Here is a 26,121-nt window from a genome sequence, read left to right on the forward strand (position 1 = left end):
CCATCCGGGCGGTGGAGGGTGGGCACAGATGGTTGGCCACAGCCTCCTCGAGGGGCGGAGTTCCTCGTAGCCTCTTTCTCTTGCGCCGTCCACTGAGGAGAGCGAGGAAGAAAAAGAAGGCTTCAGGCGAGCAGAGTGCAGGGCTTTCCACGACTTTGTGAGTTCGTCGTGCACTTCGGGAAGAAAGGAGAAGGTCTCTGTCGAGGGCCTGCCGGCGCCTCTGCAGGAACCACTCGCCCAGCCGGCTGCGGGCGGGATTCTTCCGAGAAGACCAGTCGAGCCCGAGGTCTTCTACGGCTTTGGACAGGATGCGGACGATCTCAGAGTCCATGCTGGTGCCCGTGCTTGTGTCCGCTGATGTCGATGGCGCTGGGTCGAAACTCGAGCCCGGCCAGTCGCCGGATGCAGCGCCAATAGAGAGGCTGTCATCCTTTTCATCGTCGCCCCTGACGCGCCGAACGAGACGAGACCCACCGCTCTGCTGGAGGGGTGCTGGTCCGTCTTCATGAAATGGACTGGCGGCGGGAGATCTCAGGCAGCGGTGAAGCACGCGGGACTGGGCCGGCGTGACGTCACCGAAGTCTACGTGCTCTGGCAGCCTCTGTGAGCGGCGCTTTTCTTGCGCTGCTCGAACGGAGGGGGCGGCAGCACGGTGGAAGCAGGCTCGATTGCGGCGAAAGCGGCAAAGCGAAGGCGCAGACTCGGCGAGGCCCAGGGAGTCACATTCGGGGCATCCGCCCTGAATGAGAGCAGCTTCTGCGTGGTCCGGTCCCAGGCAGCGAGTGCAAATGATGTGACGATCCCCATCAGGAAGAGGGCCTCTGCACGAGGCGCAGGCTGAAGGCATTTGCAACAACGCCTTGAAAAATTGCTCTTTTACTAATCAAAAGCGTCGCAGGGGCGAGCGCTTGCAGTAAAGGATATAGCGTTGTGTGCCGGATGGCGTAGCAGAAGGCTTTCGAAGGCGGCTGAAGATGCCGGCGTCCTCTTAGCGGTCCTGCTGTAGGCTTTTCGACGGCGGGCGAAAGACTCCAACAATCCGGACAATCCAGCGAAGAGAAGGTCTTTGCTGAAGGAGATTAAATCTAAAGGAACTCGCATGACGGGGTGCCCATTATATAGCCTGGCTCTGCTAATTTCGGCGGGCTCTGAGCGCTGGACGCGAGGCGCTACCATTGGTCGCGCGATTCAGAGTCGCCCGTCATTGGTTCGAAGCAGTTGCCGCAGCACAGCCAATGACCGAGCTGCCTCGCTCATTACTGTCTGCTGTGCAGCTGCAATGCGTTTTACATAAAGACTTCAATATTTCTCGAGAAACTGAGTTTTCCCATAGCGTAAGCTACTTACGCAATAGGAGAGACCTCTCGATAGGGAACCCCAGTCACCCCTTTGCAAGCTGAACTTGTTCAGAACGTTAAATCTTTGTGACACCTGCGCTAAAAAACAATCTAGATGCAGTTCAACGAATGAAACAGAACGCAGGTGTCTCGATATGCGTTTATCAAACCTGAAGTTCTTATTAACTTTAGACAGTGTCTAAAAATGTGCCGGTCGTGAGTGAGACACTGAAGAAACAGCGAGACACGGTGCAGAAGTCAAGAACGTTCATCCAGCACGTTTACATAGGAAAACGACGGAAAAACAGAGCAGACGTACGCAAAAACATGTTCGGTGTGAACAGCCCCTCACCCGTTTTCGCATATCTGCGCAAGTTATGCACGTTTGGTTTGTTGTCCGAGAGACTTAGAAGTTTGGGAACCGTTTTCAAGGATGTATTTCACTAAGTTCAACAGTAGTGGGAGCCTTTACTTCATGTACACAATAGCTTTTCATGTACACAAGCTTGAGGTGGCATAGCCTACATGAGACCAATGGACATGTTATATTCAATCATTTTATTCATTTTTCGGAAAATATGTTTCAAGGCTAAATTCCTTCTTGGACTTTCACTCTTTCTCTACATACTAATTTATGCATTTGGCAGCCACTTTTTACAGGGACAATTCCCCTGGAGCAACCTGGAATTAAGTGCCTTGCTCAAGAACACAATAGTGGTGGCTGTGGGGATCGAACTAGCAACCTTCTGATTACAGTTATGTGCTTTAGCCCACTATGCCACCAATCATACCCTTGACCTGTCCTTGTGTCTTACGCTCTGCTCCATGTGTAGTTCCAGTGCATTTTAAGGTATTGTTTGGATCAGTTTGAACTCTGTCCTGCCCTAGGACTGTTTCCTCTAAGGTTGTTCTGAAATAGGTGTCTGTGTTTGCATCAGTATTTGTGCATTGCTTGGTATCAGAGTAGGGTCAAAGTACAGCATCTAGCTGCGTTACTCCACAAGAGATCAATACTATTTGTGTTTATAGGCCAGCAGTCATAACCCAAACCTCACATACACAAGTAGGCTACACACTCTAACTTCAGCATACACCAATTCAACAAGGAATAAGGCCATAAATTTTCTTTTTCCAATGTGGTTTTATACTACAAATGGCTAATAAAGTGAAATGAATGAAATGATAAAGGAATGAATAACAAATAAGAGTAAATAACTGTTGGGATTTTATTTTTGAACTTTTATTTAGAGCTGGAAGTACACAGCTTCTCCTTTTCTATGAGTAGGTTCTATTTAAATGATTCTTGTCAGCAGAGAATTGAAGGTGAAAGGCACAAAAAGGGCATTTAGTACTTCCTAAATTAGCCACGTCAGTCTGTGATAAGTGTGTCATTAAATTCTACTGAATTTCAATATTTTTATTTCCACGTAATAATACACAATACAAAGAAATTTTCTAAATGAAACATTTGATGCAGAAATTCAAAAATCTTTGTATTTGATGTATAAAAGAATAAATGTGAAACACAATATAATAGTATTTCATTATGAGATTCTTTAAAATCGATTGCTATGGCAAATGCACAACTATAGCACAACTTTTTCCAGAAAAACTATTAACAAAATTGTAAAATAGGAGTGGTGGTGGCGTAGTGGCTAAAGCACAGGGCTGTTAATCAGAAGGTCACAGGTTCTAACCCCATGGCCACCACCATTGTGTCCTTGAGCAAGGCACTTAACTCCAGGTTGCTCCGGGGGGATTGTCCCTGTAATAAGTGCACTGTAAGTCGCTTTGGATAAAAGCGTCTGCCAAATGCATAAATGTAAATGTATAGCAAGATTTCCCTATAGACCAGTTTAACTGTTTAATAACAGAACCATCTTTACAAAGGAGATTCAACAACTTTGGGAGCTTTAGGGTGGTTTCAGCCCCTCTAAAAATCTGTAATTAACTGTATTATTATAATAACTGTCTTAGGTTATTTTGCTCTTAAGTCTCCCCTTACTGGCCATTAAAAACTTTAAAGTTAGTTATTTTAAGTATTATTCTTCCTTTTAGTCAGTAGCCTATACGAGTGTGACAATGTTCTCTAGAGCAGCATGGGGGAGCTGTCCCCACACACAGCTGTCAGATGCACACTCTACTTCTCTATCGTTTATCTGCCCACCCTCTGTTCCAGTGAAATCACTAAACCTATCTGTTACTGATATACTGACAACCAGATGCTCAGGGTAAAACCATAGAATTGCCTCTGTCTCTGCCTCTAATATAAAGTCCGTCATTCTATGAAATTATGTATTACATAAAATACAACTATGTTACATATAATAAAATCCTGCAATTCAAGACTTGACAAACATAGTCTTAGCAGATACTACTACGTTAAACTTCTTTAGACCGTAAAATCCTTCAAAGAGAGAGAGAGAGAGAGGAGCGGGAGGGAAGATACAAATAATGAAAATGTTAAATAACAAGGCAATACAAAAGCACCCAGAATAAACATACAGCCTTATAAAGTAAAGTCACAGTTTACTATGAACAATACTGATAAATCTTGATATAAACCCTGAGATGCAAATGTATATAAAAACAGCTTCATACAAACAAGGTATTTCAATAAATCATGCAAAGAAACTCATTAAAAAGTCAACTGATAATTAAATCATGTTTCTCTTGTCCACTGAAGCGGAGTAAAACTAGGCCTAACGTTTAGCTAGGCCTTGACCACATGTCTGAGAGTTTTGACAGCTGCAGTTTGAAATTATTGACAGTCCATGACAGAATCTTGGCACGTTTCAACATTAAATCAATAGAAGTCCATGGGATTTGGGGGATTTTTGGTTGCCCATTACAGGAAAACTGTAAGTCAGATCGGTTTAAAAGGTTTGTGCAGTGTTTGGTGGATGCAGCTTGTTTGGTCCTGGTTTAAAAATTTTGGGAAAACCAGAATGTTTTTGGACAACCAGAATATTAAATGCCATGGACCAATATTTACTGAATAATCCTTTACTCAGGAGGGTGATCAGAATTATAGTTTTTGCATAAAACAAACAAAACTTTGCTGCAGTGTCAACTCTTCTTTATCTTTTTCCAGAAAAACTATTAACAACATTGTAAAATTCAGCAAGGGAAGTTTCTGAAATTTGGTGGATTTGACTCGGCAATTAGCAGAGAGGATTTGATCTCTAGTTTCTTCATAAAGTACATCACTGATTCAAGCTTTAATGGTTTGATTCATCTCTACCACATCCACTGAAGCATTCGTCTTGCTGGGCTTGGAGCCTAGAGCCTCAGCCTCTTCCAATGTGGAGGAGAGGGGCTGTCCAAGAGTCTCTGGAAGAAACATGGTCAGGATCCCGATTATGAAAGCCAGAATTCCCACAATGAGCTATAGAATAAAAGAGTTTTGTTAGAAACTATTAGGGTAGAAAGAAAGGTAGCACTTTATAGCCTAACAAAGTACTGTACAGTGAAGCATTGAACAATATATTTGGTTGCGCTGTTTGGTATATATACCTGAGGCAGGTAGATCCATATGTCAGCGAGGTAAACACAGAAAGGGGCCACCACACTTCCCACCCGGCACATCATACTACCACTGCCTACTGCCAGAGACCTGCCAGGCCACACAAACATTAAACAAAGTGTCCATGACCAATGTTCAGTGGATATGCTGTATGTAATGAGCATCCTACATTTAAATGCAAACACAAGCGGGGGGCCTGGGTAGCTCAGAGATTAAAGATGCTGACTACCACCCCTGGAGTTCGCAAGTTCGAATCCAAGGGCGTGCTGAGTGACTCCAGCCAGGTCTCCAAAGCAACCAAATTGGCCTGGTTGCTATGGTGGGTAGATTCACATGGGATAACCTCCTTGTGGTCCCTATAATGTGGTTCGCTATCGATGGGGCGTGTGGCAAGTTGTGTGCGGATGGCATGAAGCTTCCACATAAACTATGTCTCTGCGTTAACGTGATTGTTACGATCCCTGGTTGTCTGCCCCATGTTTTCCGTGTCACCGTCACCATGTTTCCTGGTCTTCATCACTATGTCATTGTTCGCACCTGTTTGTCATTTGTATCATCATGTGTCTGTGCTTTTAAACCCTGCTGTTCCTCCATTACCCTGTTGTTTGTTGTCTCAACTGTTGTGATGTCGCTGATATTCTCACTGTTTTGATGTTAGCTCCCATGCCTGTCTTCCCGTGTTCATTCCAGCCGTGTATTCCCAGTTCCAGTGTTTTCGTGCTTTAGTTTCGATTTACCCATCGTGGTTGTTTCATTTGTTCCTGTCTGTTTATTTTCACCTTGTCTAATAAAACCGCACGTAGTTCCAAACTCCTTGTCTGCCTCCTCCTGCTCACCATAACAGTGATCAACAAGCCACGTGATAAGATGCGAGGGTTGACGGTCTCAGACGCGGAGGCAACTGAGATTCGTCCTCTGCCACCCGGATTGAGGCAAGTCAGTATGCCACCATGAGGACTTAGTGTGCATTGGGGAATTGGGGAGAAAAAAATGCAAACACAAGCAGCAAAGAAACTATTTGTTGAAATATATTCCTACAAAAAAGTATACAGTGGATAATGCATAATGTTTGTAGCACAAAGAATGCTTATGAACATGCCTAGAACTAGTAGCACTGGGTCCTGCTCCTGGACCTTTTGTTATTGTATGGACTGCAGAGCAGTTAGACATACCTGATCATAGTGGGATAAAGCTCACAGGTGTACAAGTAAACAAGACCAAACGCAATGGCAATGGCAAATTTCCCTGTCATACTCAGGACTATAGCCAAGACCTCAATATCCTGAAACAAAGAGAGAGAGAGAGAGAGAGAGAGAAACACAGAGTGAGACTATATTTATCGACAACAAAGTTTAAGTCATCAGCTGTTGGGAATTGTTGCAAGTAGGGCTGCATTAAATTAAGGATCAGACACTAGTCTAAACATCCCCATGATGTTCTCGAAATGTCCCCTCTGACCCCTGCCTCAGAACCATGCTGCTGCCATATGTATAAACAGTCACTTAGATGACAGGTCTATTTTTATTTTTGGAGCAGTGATGGTCATACTCCATACACCGCCATTTCAGTGAGTCAGTATGGCAGCTACATATTAGTTATGAGGGGTGGTGTGATCTTGATGGAATATCAGCCCAGTAACACATTCTGCAGCACTTCTGAACCTGTGCTTTCACTGGCTTGGTGGTGTTAATAAATAATATTTGAAGACTAATTTGAAAAAAAATATGTGCTACATTTATTTAAAATATTAAAGTGGCCTTCCAACACTTCTTGGAAACTTAAAAATATCTGAATGTCATGCCACTTGGTTTGTTATTTCGTTTCCAATGAAATTTGCAAACAAATAAATATCCCATAACCACATTTTAGTGATTTTATTGACAGTTCACCCAAAATTTTTAATTATGTCATCATTTATTCACCCACATTTTGTTCCAAAACATGGGCGGCGCAAGGGGTGGGCTATCAGGGCTTGAGCCCCGAATGTTTTAATCTTGTAGTGTAGTCAGAGTATCTGTGCTTTGGTATCCAGATGATACTACAATATACAGTAAATATATTTTAATATTAAATCATACATATACAGTTGGAGTCAAAAGTTTACATACACCTTAGCCAAATACATTTAAACAAAATTTTTTACAATTCCTGACATTTAATCGTAGAAAACATTCCCTGTCTTAGGTCAGTTAGGATCACAATTTTACGAATGTGAAATGTCAGAATAATAGTAGAGAGAATTATTTATTTCAGATTTTATTTCTTTCATCACATTCCCAGTGGGTCAGAAGTTTACATACACTTTGTTAGTATTTGGTAGCATTGCTTTTAAATTGTTTAACTTGGGTCAACCTTCCACAAGCTTCTCACAATAAGTTGCTGGAATTTTGGCCCATTCCTCCAGACAGAACTGGTGTTAATGAGTCAGGTTTGTAGGCCTCCTTGCTCGCACATGCTTTTTGAGTTCTGTCCACAGATTTTCGGATTGAGGTAAGGGCTTTGTGATGGCCACAGCAATACCTTGACTTTGTTGTCTTTAAGCCATTTTGCCACAACTTTGGAGGTATTCTTGGGGTCATTGTCCATTTGGAAGACCCATTTATGACCAAGCTTTAACTTCCTGGCTGATGTATAGAGATGTTGCTTCAATATATCCACATAACTGTCCTTCCTCATGATGTCATCTATTTTGTGAAGTGCACCAGTCCCTCCTGCAGCAAAGCACCCCCACAACATGATGCTGCCACCCCCATGCTTCATGGCTGGTGTTCTTTGGCTTGCAAGCCTCACCCTTTCTCCTCCAGACATAATAATGGTCATTATGGCCAAACAGTAAAAAAAAAAAAATTAATTAGACCAAAGGACATTTCTCAAAAAAGTAAGATCTTTGTCCCCATGTGGACTTGCAAACTGTAGACTGGCTTTTTATGGTGATTTTTGAGCAGTGGATTCTTCCTTGCTGAGCAGCCTTTCAGGTAATGTACATACAGGACTCATGTTACCATTTTGTATTGTATGGACCTACAGAGCGGAGATATTCGTTTTTCAAAACTCTATGTTTGTGTTCAGGGATGGCAGAGTAAGTAAATGATGAGAGAATTTAAATTTTTGGGTGAACTATTCCTCGTAATCAGTGTTTTGTTGAATATGTAAACATGGCCTTTGAGTCTAAATCAACTATGTGTGACTGTGGTATATCATGAATTCCAGAAAGTTTACAATTTTTAATATCTCATCCAATAGCCATCTGGCACTTTTTTTTTTTTAAGAAAATTCTAAATACATTTTTGTGGTAATCAGCATTGTCATAAATGCAGTTGATTGAGCTTAACTGTATTAAACCTGGAATATTTGTTTAAGTCATTAACAACACTGCTGTGCAGAGAGTATCCAAAGGTCTAATGTCACCACAATAACAGAAATTGGAGGACATAAATCTGCATCAAAGTATTCTATAACTTATTGCTTGGTATTAATTATTAAACTGAAGTGAGACAAGTTGGACAGTCATTAGACATGCACTGTAAGTGTTTGGGCTTGTTATGACTTGGACCACTGTGGATGCTCTGGTCAATTCCAGATAAATGAATACAATTTTTCCCCAATAATATATCTTAAAGGGATAGTTTACCCATCAATGAAAATACTCAACCTCATATTGTGGCAAACCTGTATGACTTTCTTTCTTCCTTTGAATACATGAGACATTTTAAAGAATGTTGAGATGCTGCTTTTTCATACAGTAAAAGTAAATGGTGACTGAAGTTGTGAAATCTTACATTCTGCCTAACATCTCATTTTGTGTTCCACAATAGGTCATACAGGGTTGGAATGACACAAGGAACAGTAAATAATGACAACATTTGCATTTTTAGGTGATCTAACCTAAAATATTCCTTTAAGAAACTCAGTTTTCAGGTGCTCAACTCTACCATGCCACTTAATGTTAAGATATGTTAAGAGACTAGACATGCAGAAATTATTACATATTTTAATTACATGCATGTAACCAGGTACACTAAAATGAACTGACACTTGTCGACTGATTAATCAGAGGACCTTCACTGATTATATCCACTCATTATGTATATACATGATTCATTGGTTACAAATGCATTCTTGCTCAGGTAAAAATAAAAGAGAAGGAAAAGTTTAAGAACGTAGAAAGTATCGTACAAATAGGTTTATTTAAAAAGAATGGGAGACAGCTGCTCTAGTTACCTCTCTTGCTGCCAGGGTTAATCATTAATTCCAATAATCGCTCAAAAGTACTAATAATGCAACTCCTCAGTCATGTTGAGTCTAGAGTTGTCAGGGTTCATTAAAATTACAAGTTACAGACAGCTGTCGAGTTGATTTGACCAGAAAAATACTTATCACAGAAACTTATTTCAATGTTTCCACCATTCTATCTTTTACCAAATTGACTGTTTCCCTATATTTAAGGTGGTGATAATTTAGTGTGTTCCACCCACATTCATTAGCAATTTTGCTATACAAAACCATGTATCACAGGGATGCATAAAAGCATGATATCATACCTGGGGCACCATAATAATGAGCATGCAGGCTACTCCACTGAGCAGCAGAGCTGGGGCACATGTCTTCTTCCTTCCCACCCGATCCATAGCAAAGCAGCCAATCAAGTATGACGGAACCTCAACAGCACCTGGCAAGTCAAATAAAGGACACAGCTAGTCTCAGTGCTGTAAAAATCAGTACTACTGAACGATTTCTGCATGTAGCTCAGTCTAAATTCTTATATCTCTTATACCTTTTGTAATATTAAAATATTACCAGCAAGGAAGAGGTTGAGATACTGGTTTCCTCCCAAGTTGACAGATCCAAGGCTGAAGACATAGTATCCCAAGCTTCCGATGAACCAAATAGCCCAGCAGGTGGCGCTACGACCAGCCATTTTCAAGCTTCCAAACATGTCCAGTATGCTTAGCTTCTTCTGGGCTTCCATTGCTTTCCCTTCTCCCATCAACAGTGCTTCATCATTTTCTTCCTTTAGCTCTGAAACCTACAGTATAGTCCGTTTATGATGTAACAATCAGTTAATACAGAAAGGAGAATGGGAGCCGTTGGGCAAGGTGAAACTACTGGTAATTTACATTTACTGTATTGTATTAACAAGCCCAGATACACCAACACCACTTTTCCCATTTTCATTACTTACCACAACCCTTTTAATCTTACAAATAAGCAAAGCTGGATCTGATCTCGCGGGACTGATCCATGTGTTGGTCAACTACAGATGACATTTAAGTTTTTAAGGTTTAAGTGAAAATGATGTGAAATGTGTTTGTGTGATAATGTGGTATAATACTGTATAACACCAATCCAGTATGAATTTAGTATTTTAAAACCCTATTTACACTTGTTATAAAGATCCGACTCAAGTGATCCAGTCACAAGTGGAAAGCGCTAAATACAAGTGTAGATGGAGTCCAAATATTTTGTGATTGGATCACTCAAACCACATTTGGCGGTAGTCAGAACTGTAATTGACAACCTGCCTATTGTGGTGTAAATGCTAATCCACCTTCATGCATCCTGGACAACATTAAAGGGCTGCATACTCACTGGTAAATCAACCATGGTGTTAAAACTTATCTTATCTTAAAATATCTACCCATTTTATTTTATTTGAAAACTTTTTGTGCTTAGGGTTAGGTTAGGTTAGGTTAGGGTAAGGTAATGTAGTGAGTGATGTATGCAGTCACAAAATTAGAGATTACAGACATCAAATATGTTACCAGAAATGACACCACAGAGAATTCAAGCCAGGAATAGAATTCCACATTTTGTCATGGTGAGTGTACCTTAAGTGTGGGTGGCAGACCATTGAAGTGGGCGATAGTGTCCAGCAGCTCCTGGGCCTCCTTGTACCGACCTTTAGCCATGAGGTAGAAGGGAGTTTCTGGAAACTTCCAGCAGTAGAGCAGGAATGGAGTGGTACTTAGTGTGAGGATGATCTGGTAGATCCACCAGACGCGAACAAGGTACCCCACTAGAGCCACTACCATGATGCCCACAGCAAAGGCTGCATGCACATGCATAGAGGTCCATGTCCGAACTTTAATTCCTGTAAACTCTGTCACATACACAAAGACTACGACCAGATACCCACTTGACACCTGCCAACATACAGAGAAAGGGTCAGAAAAACCCTTATATATTTATAATTTACAATTATAAATGAACTATTATCAAAGTGAAATTAAAAAGTAGAGGAGAGATTGAGATAGAAGCATTGGAGAGAAAGATTAATGGTTTCACTTGCCTGATGAATGAATCGTGGTAACTGTTTGACTTGGGGTGGTTTGAATATACTCTTGAATATATGCTACATGAGGCTAGATTTGTTTTCTCTTTCCTTCTGCTGTACCCAATAATTTTAGTTGACAATTTCTCAGTTGGCCTACCAAACCTAAATCATTAAACATTTGACCCCCTTTAGATAATTTAGCTGATCAGTGATTACAAATCAATAATCTGATACCTTTATCATAAATCAGGAAATGGTTAAGCAATCCTGAAGTGCAGTGAAATAAAATCAATGCTCTTGGCAATTGAATTGATTTGTGGTTATAGGTGTTATAATCCTTTGTTGTATTTAAAGGTGCATCCAGCAACGTTTGTCTTTGTGTAATTTAGATTTACAATGACAACTAGTGGTTTGAATGTAGCATCATTTAAAATCAATCGTTTTCTGTTTCAGATGCCATTTTAGAAATGTAGTGTTCACAGTCAGCCATAATTATTTTAATCAATGAGTGAAAGTGTCAAATGACAGGACAGTTACTTAGATTAAGCGAGTAGTATTTGGCTAGTCATGTGATTCTAACATGGCAGCCCCCATGTAGAATAAAATAGCTTTTATAAAGTTACTGATACGACAGGAGTCTTCATTTTAATGTGAGTGGGCATGATTGCCAGAATTTACAGAAAAATGACAATTCATGTCTTTAAGAGTTAAACTTTTTTTTAATGAGGAAAATAATTACTGAATGCACCTTTAAAGGGGTCATGAAGTGCTATTTAAAAAAAAAATTTATTATCTTCCCTGAGGTCCAATGATAATGTTTTTTGCACCAGAACAGTCACAATGTAGAAATATATGATAATTTTCCACCCTGTTTTTGGCCCTCTTTCTGAAACGCTCGGTTTTGGCCTAAGAGCCTTGTGAAAACTTCAACATAAACGGCCACTGCTCTGATTGGCAAACATCATGCAGCCCCTCAAATTCAGCAAACTCAATCGGAAGAACATTATAAAACAAAACTGCAGGGTGCACACATAATGCACATAAAGCACATTGCATCTGAATGTATTAAACGGTTCATTTCATCTCAACTTTTAACCCTCAGCACCATAAACTATCAAACAGTAATAACATTTGAAATAGGAAACGGTTTACTTATGTTTTAGAAGTGTTTTTAACTGCCCCATCCATCAATAATAGTTCCTTAGCAAAGCTTGAATCGAATTATGACAGTTCACAAACAATCAACGCTGACATGAGCTGAAAAAAACCGAACACATCATTGTCCAAAGAACAATGAAATTATGCACAACCATACTGAAGGCGCACATCGCTGAAAACACACCGAAACAGTCAAAAACTTCCATCCTCAAAGACGTCCAATGTCAAAGACATCCTATGTTTACATATACAACAATTAAAAATAGTGCAGATGGGCAAAATAACATGTCCATTATGTGTTTGTGCAACACAGGCAGCAGCTGAATGAAAGAGAATTGCTTCTCCCTTTCAGAGTTGTAACTTGACATCATGTCTTTTAAAAGCGGTGATATACATGACAACAGTCAAAGAGTCTGTGTAGTTTATGTTCATAGACAAAAATAATAAAAAATGGTCCAGATGGGTCACCTTAGGTGTTATGTTAGGAAGGCCTACTCTTGACTTGACTTGAACTACGTGGCAGTGGGCGGGGCCAGGGGTGCGATTACGCATGTTGTGAGAAATTAGTAATGTTTTGTGATGTCACATACAGACAGATTTCAAAATGAAATGTTTCAGCAGGGTGGTAACAATAAATGCTCTTTTTAGACTGGGAAGTTTTGAGTTCTGAAATGTACAGTTTGTTTTTATACATTTCATGACCCCTTTAATTTAATGGAAACCACATTGCATCTTAGGTCAAATAGCTGGGATGGATGGATGGATGGATGGATGGATGGATGGATGGAGCGGCTTTAACTAACCAGGCTACATTTTCTTTTTAACCAGCACTCACAATGTAACTAAGAAACAGCAAAAACATTTACAAGATCACAAAAGTCATACAATGTATTGGGTGTTTGCATTTATGTATGCACAAAAATATTAAACTCACTGTGGCAAGCAGGAAACGCATCACCACAAAAAGGTAGTAGTTTCCTGTAAATGCAACAATGATGCCAAATGTAAACTGGCATAAGCTGGTAGCCATCAAAATAGGCCTTCTGCCAATTCTGGAAAAGGAAAGAGTAAATTTAATATATATAACATTATCTGCATTCATAGGACTTGAATTCATTTTTCCTTTCAATTATTAATCTATTTGTAAATATATTTGCTTGATTTTAACTGCAGAGTCTGTGTTGACTGTGGTTCTTGGTTGGTAAATACATTGATAAATTGGAAGGCATTTCACCTGTAAATTTAATCTGGAAGTCATTGCAGCAAATTGCTGGTGTCTCAGGATGATTACCATTCCCTTGTAGTAGTATCGTTTTACACTTAAAAAGTTTTCTACAACGTAAAATGAGAATGAGATAATGAGAATGAGCTTTAATGCCAAGTATGCTTACACATACAAGGAATTTGTCTAGGTGACAGAAGCTTCCAGTGCACAAACAATACAAGACAGAGATAAAAAAAAAAATAGAATAAAAATAAAAAGCAAATAGAAAATAAAAGTATATATAGAAATACACAATAAGACAAAAAATTATATATATATATATATATATATATATATATATATATATATATATATATATATATATATATATATATATATATATATATATATATATATATATATATATATATATATATATATATATATATATATATATATATATACTTTTTTTTTTATTTTTTTTTTAGGGCTGTCAATCGATTAAAATTTGTAATCGAATTAATTACATGGTGTCCCGATTAATTAATAAAAATATTTGCTGAGAATGCCCCTCATGTAACAATAATTCTATATATAATGATGAAATAATTATACATAGTTCTCTTTAAATATTACAATATATATATATATATATATATATATATATATATATATATATATATATATATATATATATATATATATATATATATATAGAATATTCAGATAAATAAAATGCATTACATTCTTGTGGCAGAAGAGTTAATCATTTATAAGACAATACAAAAAGCGGCTTTAGAATACAATGTATTGTTTACTACCATATTATTGATCATAAATCAATCATTGGCATACAGTTCACAGCAATCCATTTCACAAGTGAATTTGTCAGTCAGTTGGAGATTTATTATGAGGGCTTGTTTAAGGACCCGTCAATGTACACCTGCATCAGACATTTTTTTATTTTTTTTTAGAAACAAGCCAGGGGTTTACATAGTACACAATACTAGAGATATATTTTACAATAATGCCAAGACATTATATTCATTACATAGTGCAATGGTTTTCAATGCTTTGGAGTTGTTGGAGGTACAAAGAGTATTTAAATAATATTTCAAGTCTTTACAAAAAGTGCAAATAGGGGCTTTATAGACATAAATTTACACTTATGTATAAAAAACTTGGCAAGAAAAATAAACAGATTAATCAGAAAATATTAACTTATATTATCAAAGCAGTGAAAACCTCATAAAACGTCTTAATAAAGCAAAGAAAAACTAGTTAAAATAGACGTACGTACAAACAAACAAAATTTTCTCCAAAATACTACAGCATGGACACGTTCCCAAAAAAGTGAGGGGCAGATTCATCTACAGCATTACAGAAGGAGCAAAGTGGATCTATTTCAGGGAGCATGTTTCTTAAAAAAAGATTGACTGGGTAAAAACAGTGTACGCGTTATTTTTTGTAAAATTAATCGCATGTTATTAACGCGTTAAACCAACAGCCCTAATACACACACGTACAAATACAAATCTGTTATATGCAGATAGTGCAAGGGAATCACTCTTAAAGGGAGGACAGGGGGCAACCAGTAAACCGCTCAGCAGTCCGAACTATCATTTGTAGTCTTCAGATGTCCGTTTTCGTAAGTGCAGAGGACCGGCTAAATGACTGCTAAGTAGAACTGTATCAGCAGCGCCTGTGGCAGGTTGAACTTCCTCAACTGGTGAAGGAAGTACAACCTCTGCTGGGCCTATTTCACAATGGAGTCAGTGTGGGTCTCCCACTTCAGGTCCTGTGAGATGGTAGAGCCCAGGAACCTGAATGACTCCACTGCTGCCACAGTGCTGTTCAGAATGGTGTGTGGGGTCAATGTTGGTGTGATCCTCCTAAAGTCCACAATCATCTCCACTGTTTTGAGCATGTTAAGCTCCAGGTTGTTTTGACTGCACCAGACAGTCAGCTGTTCAACCTTCCTTCTGTATGCAGACTCCTTGTCATCCTGGATGAGGTTGATGACAGTAGTGTCATCTGTAAACTTCAGGAGCTAGACAGAGGGACCCTAGGCAGTGCAGTCATTAGTGTACAGGGAGAAGAGTAGTGGGGAGAGCACACATCCCTGGGGGGCACCAGTGCTGATCGTACAGGTGCTGGAAGTGAATTTCCCCATTCTCATTAACTGCTGCCTATCTTTTAGAAAGCTGGGGATCCATAATATGGTTTAATTTAGAGTTGGTTTAATTTAGTCCGGAAAATAGCTGGTAGGATGGTGTGGAAAGCCAAACTGAAGTACACAAAAAGGATCTTGCTTATGTCACTGGCCTGTCCAGATGTTGGAGTATATGATGCAATCCCATGTTGACTGCATCATCCACAGACCTGTTTGCTCGATAAGCAAATTGAAGGGGATCCAGAAAGGTTCCAGAGATGTTCTTCAGGTGGGCCAACACCAGTCTCTCAAATGACTTCATGACCACAGACGTCAGAGCGATGGGTCTGTAGTCATTAAGTCCTGTGATTTTGGGTTTCTTTGGGACAGGGATGATGGTGGAGCATTTGAAGAAGCAGGGAACTTCACACTGCTCCAGTGATCTGTGTGATGATGGGGGCCAGCTTGTCAGCAAAGGATTTTAGACAAGTGTGTGAAACACCGTCTGGGCCCTGTGCTTTCCTTGTCTTTATTCCGGAAGACCTGGCAGGCATCATTTTCACAGATCTTAAGTGCAGGTTGAGTAGCAGGATGGGGAGGAGGGTGGTTGCAGGAGGTGTTGATGTTTGTGTGAAGTGAAGTTCAGAGTGGGTGTGGGGTGTGAGACTGGGCTTTTCAAATCTACAGTGAAACACATTCAGGTTGTCAGCCAGTTGTTGATTCCCTACAGTGTTGGGGTATGGTGTCTTGTAGTTAGAAATGTCTTTCAGGCCTCTCCACACTAATGCAGTTTCAATAGCTGAAAACATGTTTTTCAGCTTCTCAGAGTAGCTTCTTTTAGCCAATCTTTAGTCAGTGTGTTTCTGGCCTGATTGTACAAGATTTTATCCCCACTTCTGTAAACATCCTCTTTGGCCTGTTGAAGCTGCCTGAGTTTTGCTGTAAACCATGGTATGTCATTGTTGGACGTTAAATAAGTTCTAGTAGGAACGCACATATCCTCACAGAAACTGAACTGAAGATTGGTGTCTGCAGCTTCATAAACACTCTAATCAGTGCAGTCAAAGCAAGCTTGGTCCAAATTTCATTGGTCTAAATTTTTACAGTATTTCCTACAGATTTAGCCGATTTAAGTTTTAGTCTGAAGAAAATGAAGATGTCAGAAGAAGATGAAATGTATGTTTCCAAGCAGCTGGCTTGAAAAACAGATTGTCAGAGTTCAGCCATTTATGTTGGGTGTGTTTTTGTTGTCTTTCTGGCTTAGCTCTGTTTAGTGTTTTGTCTAGTCTATGTGAGAATGAATAGTTCACCTTTTTGGCATTGTCATGCATTCTCTTGTCTTGTTGGTTATTGGCCCATGTGCATTACTCTTATGTCATCCTTGCATTATACAATAGTGTCAATTGTTTTGTGTTTGTCTCTCGTGACCTCGGGGGAGCTTTGCATTGCGCTCACTACGCACTGCACGTCCAGGCCGAGATCCGTTGTCCTGTTGTGCTGGGTTTTGGCCGCCTCGGTCTTGGTGCCCGTTTATCTGTGCTCGAACCCTTGCACAAATGTCCCTGTCTTGTCTGTCGTTTGACATGACTGCGTGTTGCCTTTGTCTCTGGTGATATGCGCTTGTGTCATTCGGGTGTTTGTGTCTGTGAGAGCATGTGGCTTTGTTTAGTTTCTGTATTGCCACGTGTCTCTCAGTCTTGTGTGTCACCCCTCCTCCTTGTTACCTCATTATTTGTTCATTGGTTTCACTTGTCCCTTGTTAACCTGTTTTATTTATCTCCTTTTATTATCTCCACGTGTATGCTGTCCTGTGCTGGATTGTTTCACTTCATTTGTTTGTTTCCCTGTGGCCAAGTGCTTGTGTGTCCTGTCTACCTTCCCTGTTAAGTTCTAGTTCAGTTTGTATTTTTTCTAGGTTGTTTCTGTTCTCTTGTTTTCTCTGCCGTGAGAGTTTTTGTTATGTTTTAAATGCTCATTGATGCTATCTGCACTTTGGTCCTTCCTTCAAACACCCCATTTTTTGACAGATGAGGTAATATTAAAGCACACCTATGGACTATTTTTCAGTGTGGCAAATGTGCATGTTTATCATTTGTGCACGCAAGGATGACTTCACCTTTGACAATTCCCAATTTTGTTTCCTTTCTTTTACACTAATTTAATAATTGAAAACTTAACAGTAGAGGAATACTCATCCCCTAGAGCAAAATAATCCTCTACTGTTCAACAGACATGGTAAGTCTGTCACAAGCTGTAGAACTACCACAATTATAGAAGTTCTCATTCTCTTCTTGGTGAAAAAGTCTGTCCAATATGAATATGGACTGTCATTGCCTTTCTTATGGATTTTCTGATTTCCTGTTTATGTGCACCCATGCAGTATCTGCATATTTCACATCCTGTAGAGCTCTCTCAATGCTCTAAGTTCCATTATTACAGGATAAAAAAATGTCCAATTGTAAATCAACTTTCAAATCAGATTTGAAGTGCCATCAGTATCACAGGGTTAACTTCTTTGTCACACTTGTTAAAGATGATTTATGCTCACTGCTCTGTCAACAGCTGCTGTGTAATAATGCCTTGGCATTCCATTTCTGGAAATAACAACTCTGTATAAAGGTGATAAATTTACTTAATTAGTTACCTGATCATGCTGTTGCGATGTTACTTAGAAAGCATTTCAAATTTGCTCATGTAAGCTAAAATGCTTACTCCCGTTGAACTAAACACACATACACCACCTTCCAGCATGTCCTTTTCATATGTCTCTGTAGGTAAAATGTTATATTAACAGAGCAATGGATCAGATTGATTAGAGTCTGGCCAGACAATCTGTTCAAACTAGTCTTCTCACTTACTCTGTCCAAAATAACAGATCAATCATGTTAGTGCTGTCTATCCTGTGTTCTTGCAAGCATATCCCTACCCCATTTTAGAGAAACATTTACTCACTGCACTGACAAAGGTAACTTACTTGAGCTGTATAAAAGTTTTACTTTCACTACTAACTGTTCTGAACGAAAGAATGAATGAAATTCTAAAAGTGAACAAATATTTGTGTAAGGGTTTGGATTAGGGACAGAATAGATTAGCTCAGTGTAAAAACAATGTAAGTTAATGGAAAGTCCCCATCATCATAGAAACAAACTTGTGTGAGAGAGACGCAACACAGTAATAGGCAGACAATTTACCTATCGGCGATGTCCCCAAATACCAATGCTCCAATCAGAACTCCCAACATAAAAGTTGGTTGTGTGATCTTGGCCAGCCATTCCTTCTCACACACCAGGTCCCAGTCTGTTACGATACTTTGTTGGACCTCACTATGATCATAGACAAAGTCATTACAAGACACAACAGTCTTGTTGCCAAAAAACTCATATTGAAAATTAATGGCATCAAGCCGCAGCGCTTTGAAACAAGGACTGAGTTCCCATTGGTCTCCTCTTGCAGTATGCACAACCACTGGTCCAGCATCTGGCTTGAAGTGAGTCCAGATATCTGCCAACGAAGTTGACGAGTGATTTCCATACAGGACATCTATGATATTTGGAGGGGCGTCACAAAGAAATTTTGGTGTTTCAACTAAAAAAACAGAGGCTAAGTAATGTATTCCACAGGAGATGGCCTGGAAAATAGCAGCAAAGTAGACACATGCCTGAAATCTGGAGAGAAGATAAAAATCTTAAAAGGTATAGTTCACCAAAAAATGAAAATGATTTACACAGTTTCATGTCTTTCCAAACCTAAATTACTTTCTTCCTATCTTCCAAAAAACACAAAAGGAGATGTTAGGAAGCCTTACAGCCACTGTCAACATTAATTTTCATTGCATAGAAATAGATGCAATGAAAGTAAATGGTGACTGAAGCTGTCAGTCCCCAACAAATTCCCAAACATCTTTTGTGCTCCACGGAATTAAGTTGTACAGGTTTAAAATAATGAGGCCAAGTCAATTTTGAGTGACCTATCTCTTTAATGGAATAGTTAACCAAAATATGAAAATGTTCTCATCATTAACTCACCCTCATGCCATACCAAACGTCTTCCTTTCTTTGTATTCAGCAGAAGAAAAGTAATACACATCTGGGAGGGCATGAGGGTGAGTAAATGATGAGAGAAATTTCATTTTGGGGTGAACTATCATTTGGTGTTATAATTGATGATGTACACACATCATCAATTATTACAAATAATAAATAAATAATTGTAAAAGGAAGGACAACACTGCAAACCAGACAAATATGCTAGGCTATTAACTGACACACACACAGGAAAGGTGATCCAAAGCTTTCTACAATAACAGCCACTAGGATATTCGTGCACGCCATTTTTTATTATTTCATGCTGTATGAGGTATGACTTTATTAATGATGTAATATTTGTCTTAAAGTAGTTTGCGATGCTTATTTTAAAAACGGACTACCTGTTGAAGTGTCCAAGTTCGTCAAATAGTCGCTCCACACCGGATGCCATTTTTCAGCTCGTGCCAGATCCACAAGGGTTTGAGGGAGCTCTTCGCTGACTCTTAACAATTTGTACATGTTTGTGTTCATATACACTAGGAGGGGCGGTTCCACTAGACAGCTTTCCACTCCAAGGCAAGCAACGATTAAACCCAAAAAGTTCGGGAAACATTTGGTAACGCGACACCTAGAAAAGTGCAGCGCCATCAGTCCACTGAACAGCTGAAATGAGATCATAACCCGTCTCCGTATGAGTAGCGCCTGCTTGCATTTACTTCCATCGTACGTAACTCTGTCAGGTTATCCAGAATTTAAATAGCCTAGTTAGCAAGTAAGGCTACTTCGTTATGCCACTGATGCCTTTATTATAGACCATTTAATTCGTTTTATTTAGCGTTGTCTGTTTATTTTATATTTATGACATTGTGTCATATGTGGGCTAATATTATTTATAAATGAACTTGTATGTAAAAAGGTTTTTTTCTGTATAATTCTTTCTTTCGTTCTAGTCTGTTCATTAAATTGTAGAGTCAATAGAAATTGACTTTTTAAAGTTAATCAAATTGACTATTACTTTGGCCAATGTGTTAATTCAATCAATGATTGAATCCTCTATAAATCAATCATATAGGCCTATCCATAGTCACTGTATACATTTCAGCTAAACCATGAAATCGCATGCAAGGATTGGAATATTAGAAAGGAAAGTCCCAAGCACAATGGCCTACTCAGCCCATTACATTTCTTTTTTAAGAAAGATAATTGTTTGTATTTTACTTTACATGTGCATTCTTGATTAATACCCTTAATGCTGTTAGAATAAGATATACAATTTTCAAATGAAGATTTTGCTGTATATTATAAAATCAAGCATTTATAGCTATAACTGTTCCACACATTTTAGTGTAGGATTCTTTTTTAGTGTTAATAATAATGTACACGCCAGTATATATGATGTTGAGAAAGAAACATGTCAAATTCATTCAGTGAACATGGTTAAAACTACTGATTCGCAGCATTGCATGATTTTTCCATCATAATCATATGGAATCAGTTTACTAAATTCTTTAGATCAATACCAATATTGTAAGAACAAAATGAAAACACATGCATTGTATTGCATAATAAATGTTATTTATTTTACCATTATTATTTTAATACAATAGCATAATAATGATGCATGTCAGGTATCAGTGATTGGTTTATATACATGTTGGTATAACACTTCAGTTAAGTGTCCATTTTGCCTATATATATATTATTTTACTGGAAAAAGGAGAGAGGGAGCTCGGTCTCAAGCCTTAATTACACAAAGTAATTTATTTACCTTCAAATGCAAGGCAAGAACTTTACTGAAAATGCTTGAATTTTTGCCTTTGTGAATACTCACTGTCACAATCCTACACCAGGAACACAACTGGAGCAGTAGCTGCAGCTTTGAGAACAGCGAAAACTGGGGCATTACTTTCTAACTTAGTGTGAACGTTTGTGGTATATACTGGAGTCACAATCTTTGAGGAATAATCAACTTTTTGCTTATGTACAGTCAGTTTGGCAACCAGAAATGCTGAGGTCACCAAGACTGCTTGGCTGAAACAAGTCCATTTCCACATCAGTAGTCAGTGATTTCAGAAGGTCCATATCAACTGTTGCCAGAGCATTATGACCCCCTTTTGTGTTAAAAACTCCAATATTTACTTCATTTTTGGAAGAAAGTTTCCAGGGTTTTGGGGCGGCTGTGGCTCAGGTGGTAGAGTGGGTCAGCTGCCAATCGCAGGGTTGGCGGTTCGATTCCCGGCCCACACGACTCCACATGCTGAAGTGTTCTTGGTCAGGACACTGAAGCCCAAGTTGCTCCCAATGGCAGGCTAGCGCCTTGCATGGCAGCTCTGTGGCCATTGGTGTGTGAATGTGTGTGTGAATGGTGATTGGGACACAGTGTAAAGTGCTTTGATAAGCTTGGCTTAAAAAAGCACTAAATAAATGCAGACCATTTTCAGCTCAGCGTACAAACATTTAACCGCTGCCTCCAAGGCCATGTTTTCAGCCACATCAAATCCTACCTTAAGATCTCCATAATTCAGGTTACCATTGCTTACTGTCTTTAGAGTATATCGCAAAATATTGCCATTCAGGTAGATGGATTCCTCATAATTTAGAACTCCCTTCACAGTGCCAGTGTCAAGGAATGTTCCATCAATGTTACCCTTCGTGGCAGTTTCGACAGAGATGAAGGTTGGGGCTCCTTCAAATTAGAGTTTGTTTTCAGCATCTCCACTTCCAACAAGCTTAATAATGGGAATGTCAAAAGTATTCACTAATTTGAAGAGTTGAAGCTGCATTTGGATGAACCTTGTTATCAGCAGTAAGTTGGTGGTTGGCTTTATCTGTAACAATTGGCAGATTCATATTTGCAGTGGTGGCCCCAGACAGTACAACTTCAAAGTTATTTGTGTTCATTGTTACAGTGCTTTCATGGTTTCCGTCAAAGTAGGCATTGTCCAGGAGAAGAATGTTTAATCCACTTTTGGTGCTCAGGCTGCTGGTTCCATTGTTGAGGGTGACATCAGTGGCAATATCCTCTCTGGTGTTCACAGAGTAGCCAGTTTTGCACAAACTGTAAATGGTGGGCTGTTTTGGGAGAAAGTTAAAAATTGTAATCCGAGTTGGGTAAGTTACTTTTAAACTGCCTTTCTTGACTGTAACAAGCAGTTCATAATTTAAAGTAATGCTATAAGGGCAGAACAAGTTAAGCTCAATCAACATAATTTGTGGCATAATGTTAATTACCACAAAACTTTATTTAGACATTTATAAAAAAAAAAAATGTTTTTTTTAAACAAATGTGTTTGTGGTAATCAACATGCCACAAATGCTGTTAATGAAGCTTATTTTCTTTTTAAAGTTTTTTACCCAGAACATTCCTTTAAAGTAGTTAAATATTGATGTTGCTCTTATAAAAAAGTTGCTAACTACACATCAAGCTAACAAAAAGTAGCTAACTACAAGGTACTATTTTAGTATTATTTTAACGATGTTTAAGGCAGCAATATGTTTAGATAGTTATCAGTTTATGTAATTTTAATGGTAACAACATTAAACTCGAACACATAAATTTACCCCAAATACATCTATGAATTAATCCGAGAATTTCTTTAACAAGTTCATTGTAGACCTTCATCTCAATTTCATCTTAAAGACCTGATATTCTAAATCCAACTATTTAAACCAACAATTCGATAAGTTCTCAGTGCTACTTGAGAGAGTCAGAAACAAGTGTGTTTGATTACAGCATCAGCTCACTCGCTTGACTATGGGCAGTGGGCACAATACAGTGAGACAAAGAAAACAGGGTTTTGTTGCGAAAATTAGCTTGTTATTGGAAAAGCTACACTGTAACAGCTGTCATGTTAAAAATGTACTTTCGAAGCATCATTACTTTTACTGTCATTAAGGTTTCTCTGTGTTAAAATAAATGAATGACTGACCATTTTCTTGATCCTGTCCTCTTCAAGCACAGGCACTGCCAGGGCGGAGATCAGACCTCTCTTGATGCTGAGGATGTTGACTGGCTCATCATCCTTGGGGAACAACTTGATCTCATTGTTTTCCTCAACGGTGAACTTAAGTTCCTGAGTAACAAGATTTCTGCTTTTACAAACAAGGAGGATATTACAAAGAGGAGCCAATGTCTGTCTTGTCTTCAAAACAGTTGTTTATGAACTTGCAATGACACAACATGAACATGATGCTTTCCTCAATGCACACATCAGACCATGACTGTTGTGATCATGTACCTGTATAAATTAATACATGTCCTATATGATGTTCTATATCAAATTATGTTTCTTGTGTTGCTTTATTAGGGACCAATTCTAGCACATTTTGTTTGAACGACCCTCCATAATCTGTCAAATATTATTATAGAATTATTGATGCAGTATTGATGAGTTCACTTAGGACCATTAGGGCATTAATATGCTTGTAAAATACCTTGGATTAAACACCTTGGATAAATAATCTAATGGTTGTTTTAATGCCAAATAAACATACAAAAATAAATTAATCAAACACAAGAATCATTATCTACTGTTTGTTTTTGTTATACTTCAAAAAAGCAGATCCCCCCTATGAACAAATCTGAAAGCTAGTCTAAACCAGCATTAAAAACTAGGACATATTGGTAAGCTTTCAAAATATATAAACCTTAACTAAACTTAATTGTTAAGATGCCACTTGAAAAATGTGCTTATAGCTTTTAGATGAATTATTATTCATAATAAATTATTTAGAAAGCAGTTATTTTTTTATTTAATTTTTTTACTCATGTCAGAGTTAACTGGAAAAAAAGACACTTTTGCTCTCAAATGGAGTGACCATAAAAGACCATTGCCCCTATATGTGTCTGAGGTACATTTATAGTATATCAATCAATATTTGTTTAAACTGTATGTGCTTACATGCCAAAAAATAATTTGTAAAAGTGGGAGGAAGTTAACAGATCTGGGGTCCATTCAGCTGTAAATGTATATAAATAGAAATATTATACAAAAACATACATTTTGAATTCTTAAACTCAAAGCTGATTCATGCACTTATTGTACAATACCTTGTTGTTCCAGAACATGAACAAAGGTAATTTGTACAAACATAGATCAGATATCATGAGAGTTTTGATGAGGTGGGCCTCTCGTATTTTAGAGTAATTTCAAATCAGTTTAAATGGTCTTCTTTGGATTGTCAACATGACAAAATAAGGTGGAAAGCTTATGAAGATTAGAATGACATTGCAAAGCATTTTGAAATTCAGAGCACAAATTTTAGCAGAGCACATATCCATAGAGCTTCTCTAACAGACAAACTTCTCTGGAACTTTTGTTTGGAAAGTAGGCTAGGTGGATGGTTCTATATGGGAATATACAATAGACTAATATTTGATTAGAGCTATTCTATGGGATCAAAGTACCGTCCAAAGTATTGCGGTCACGAATCCAAAAATAATAAGCGTGAATCGAAATAATAAGAGTGAATAAAAAAAGAATAAGTAAAAAATAAATAAAAGGCGCAGATCAAAATAATAAGCGTGAATCAAAAAAGAATAAGTGCAGATAAAACATTATAAGTACAAAAATAAATAAAAAGCACAAATCAAAATAATAAGCGAAGATCAAAACACAAGCATGAATCAAAAATATTTAAACACTTTTAAAATATGCTGCAAAAACAAAACAAAAGAAAAATTAAAGCAAAGTCATCAGAATTGCAAACAAAATCATGTTTTCGTTGGTTATATTACTGTTTTTGCGCTCTCTGACAATTTTTGCTACATTACTCATTTTTACTCCTGCTGTGACTTCCATTCTTCCATTGCACTGTCAGTCAGAAAGTGTTCTCAAGGACTTGATACTGTAAACATTTAAACATTTCCACAAGGGGGCAGCAGATATTACGTTGTGTTTCTACATGGAGCAAACAGTGAACATGACTCGAGAATTTTTGATTCACTTTTTGATCTGTGCTTATTATTTATTTTTGCGATTTTATGATTCACGTTTTTTTTATTTTTTTTTTATAACATTGTTTTTTATATATGTAAATGAGTAAATTAGATCTAAATTAGATACTAAATAAGCGCAGATCAAAATAATAAGCACAGATCAAAAAATAACAAGCATGAATCAAAAATATATAAACACTTTTAAAATATGCTGCAAAAAATAAATAAATAAAAAACACAGAAAAATTAAAGCATTCATCAGACTTCCAAACAAAATCATGTTTATGGTTATATTAGTGTATTTGTGCTCTCTGACAATTTTGCTCACATTTTCATTTTTTGTACGCTTACACTGTATTTTTCTTTGCTTTTGTTTCCAAGTTCTGCGCTTGATTTTCCAAAACTTGTGAGTAAATTAAGGGGTGTTTTGCTTCCTGATTGGTCCACTAGATCTTGATCAACAGATCTTCCTCTAGCCAATCATTCGAAAAGGGGTGGTGACATCAC

The 26,121-nt window shown here is 38.2% G+C and overlaps 1 protein-coding gene across 1 annotated transcript; it reads right to left on the reverse strand.

The window, feature by feature from the left end:
• Positions 1-1,390: 1,390 nt before the first annotated feature.
• Positions 1,391-20,311, reverse strand: LOC127622134 (solute carrier family 22 member 16-like). Its single transcript, XM_052096085.1, has 9 exons — positions 20,078-20,311; positions 18,843-19,316; positions 13,230-13,347; positions 10,692-11,006; positions 9,661-9,889; positions 9,405-9,532; positions 6,036-6,145; positions 4,854-4,953; positions 1,391-4,725 (listed from the first exon to the last, which is right to left on the reverse strand). Exons 1-9 carry the CDS (start codon positions 20,125-20,127, stop codon positions 4,552-4,554), a joined length of 1,698 nt encoding a protein of 565 aa, XP_051952045.1. The 5' UTR covers positions 20,128-20,311; the 3' UTR covers positions 1,391-4,551.
• Between the last annotated feature and the right edge of the window lie 5,810 nt (positions 20,312-26,121).

The sequence above is a fragment of the Xyrauchen texanus genome, chromosome 28 (genome assembly GCF_025860055.1).
Source record: "Xyrauchen texanus isolate HMW12.3.18 chromosome 28, RBS_HiC_50CHRs, whole genome shotgun sequence".
Lineage (NCBI taxonomy): Eukaryota > Metazoa > Chordata > Actinopteri > Cypriniformes > Catostomidae > Xyrauchen > Xyrauchen texanus.

Excerpts from the sequence above, each read along its gene's own strand:
- LOC127622134 (XM_052096085.1), bottom strand. The coding sequence starts at position 20,127 with ATGGCATCCGGTGTGGAGCGACTATTTGACGAACTTGGACACTTCAAC. Across the intron at positions 11,007-13,229 it reads TGCGTTTCCTGCTTGCCACA|GTGTCAAGTGGGTATCTGGT; the intron begins GTGAGTTTAATA and ends GTATGTTGGCAG. Across the intron at positions 6,146-9,404 it reads TCATTATTATGGTGCCCCAG|GATATTGAGGTCTTGGCTAT; the intron begins GTATGATATCAT and ends TCTTTGTTTCAG.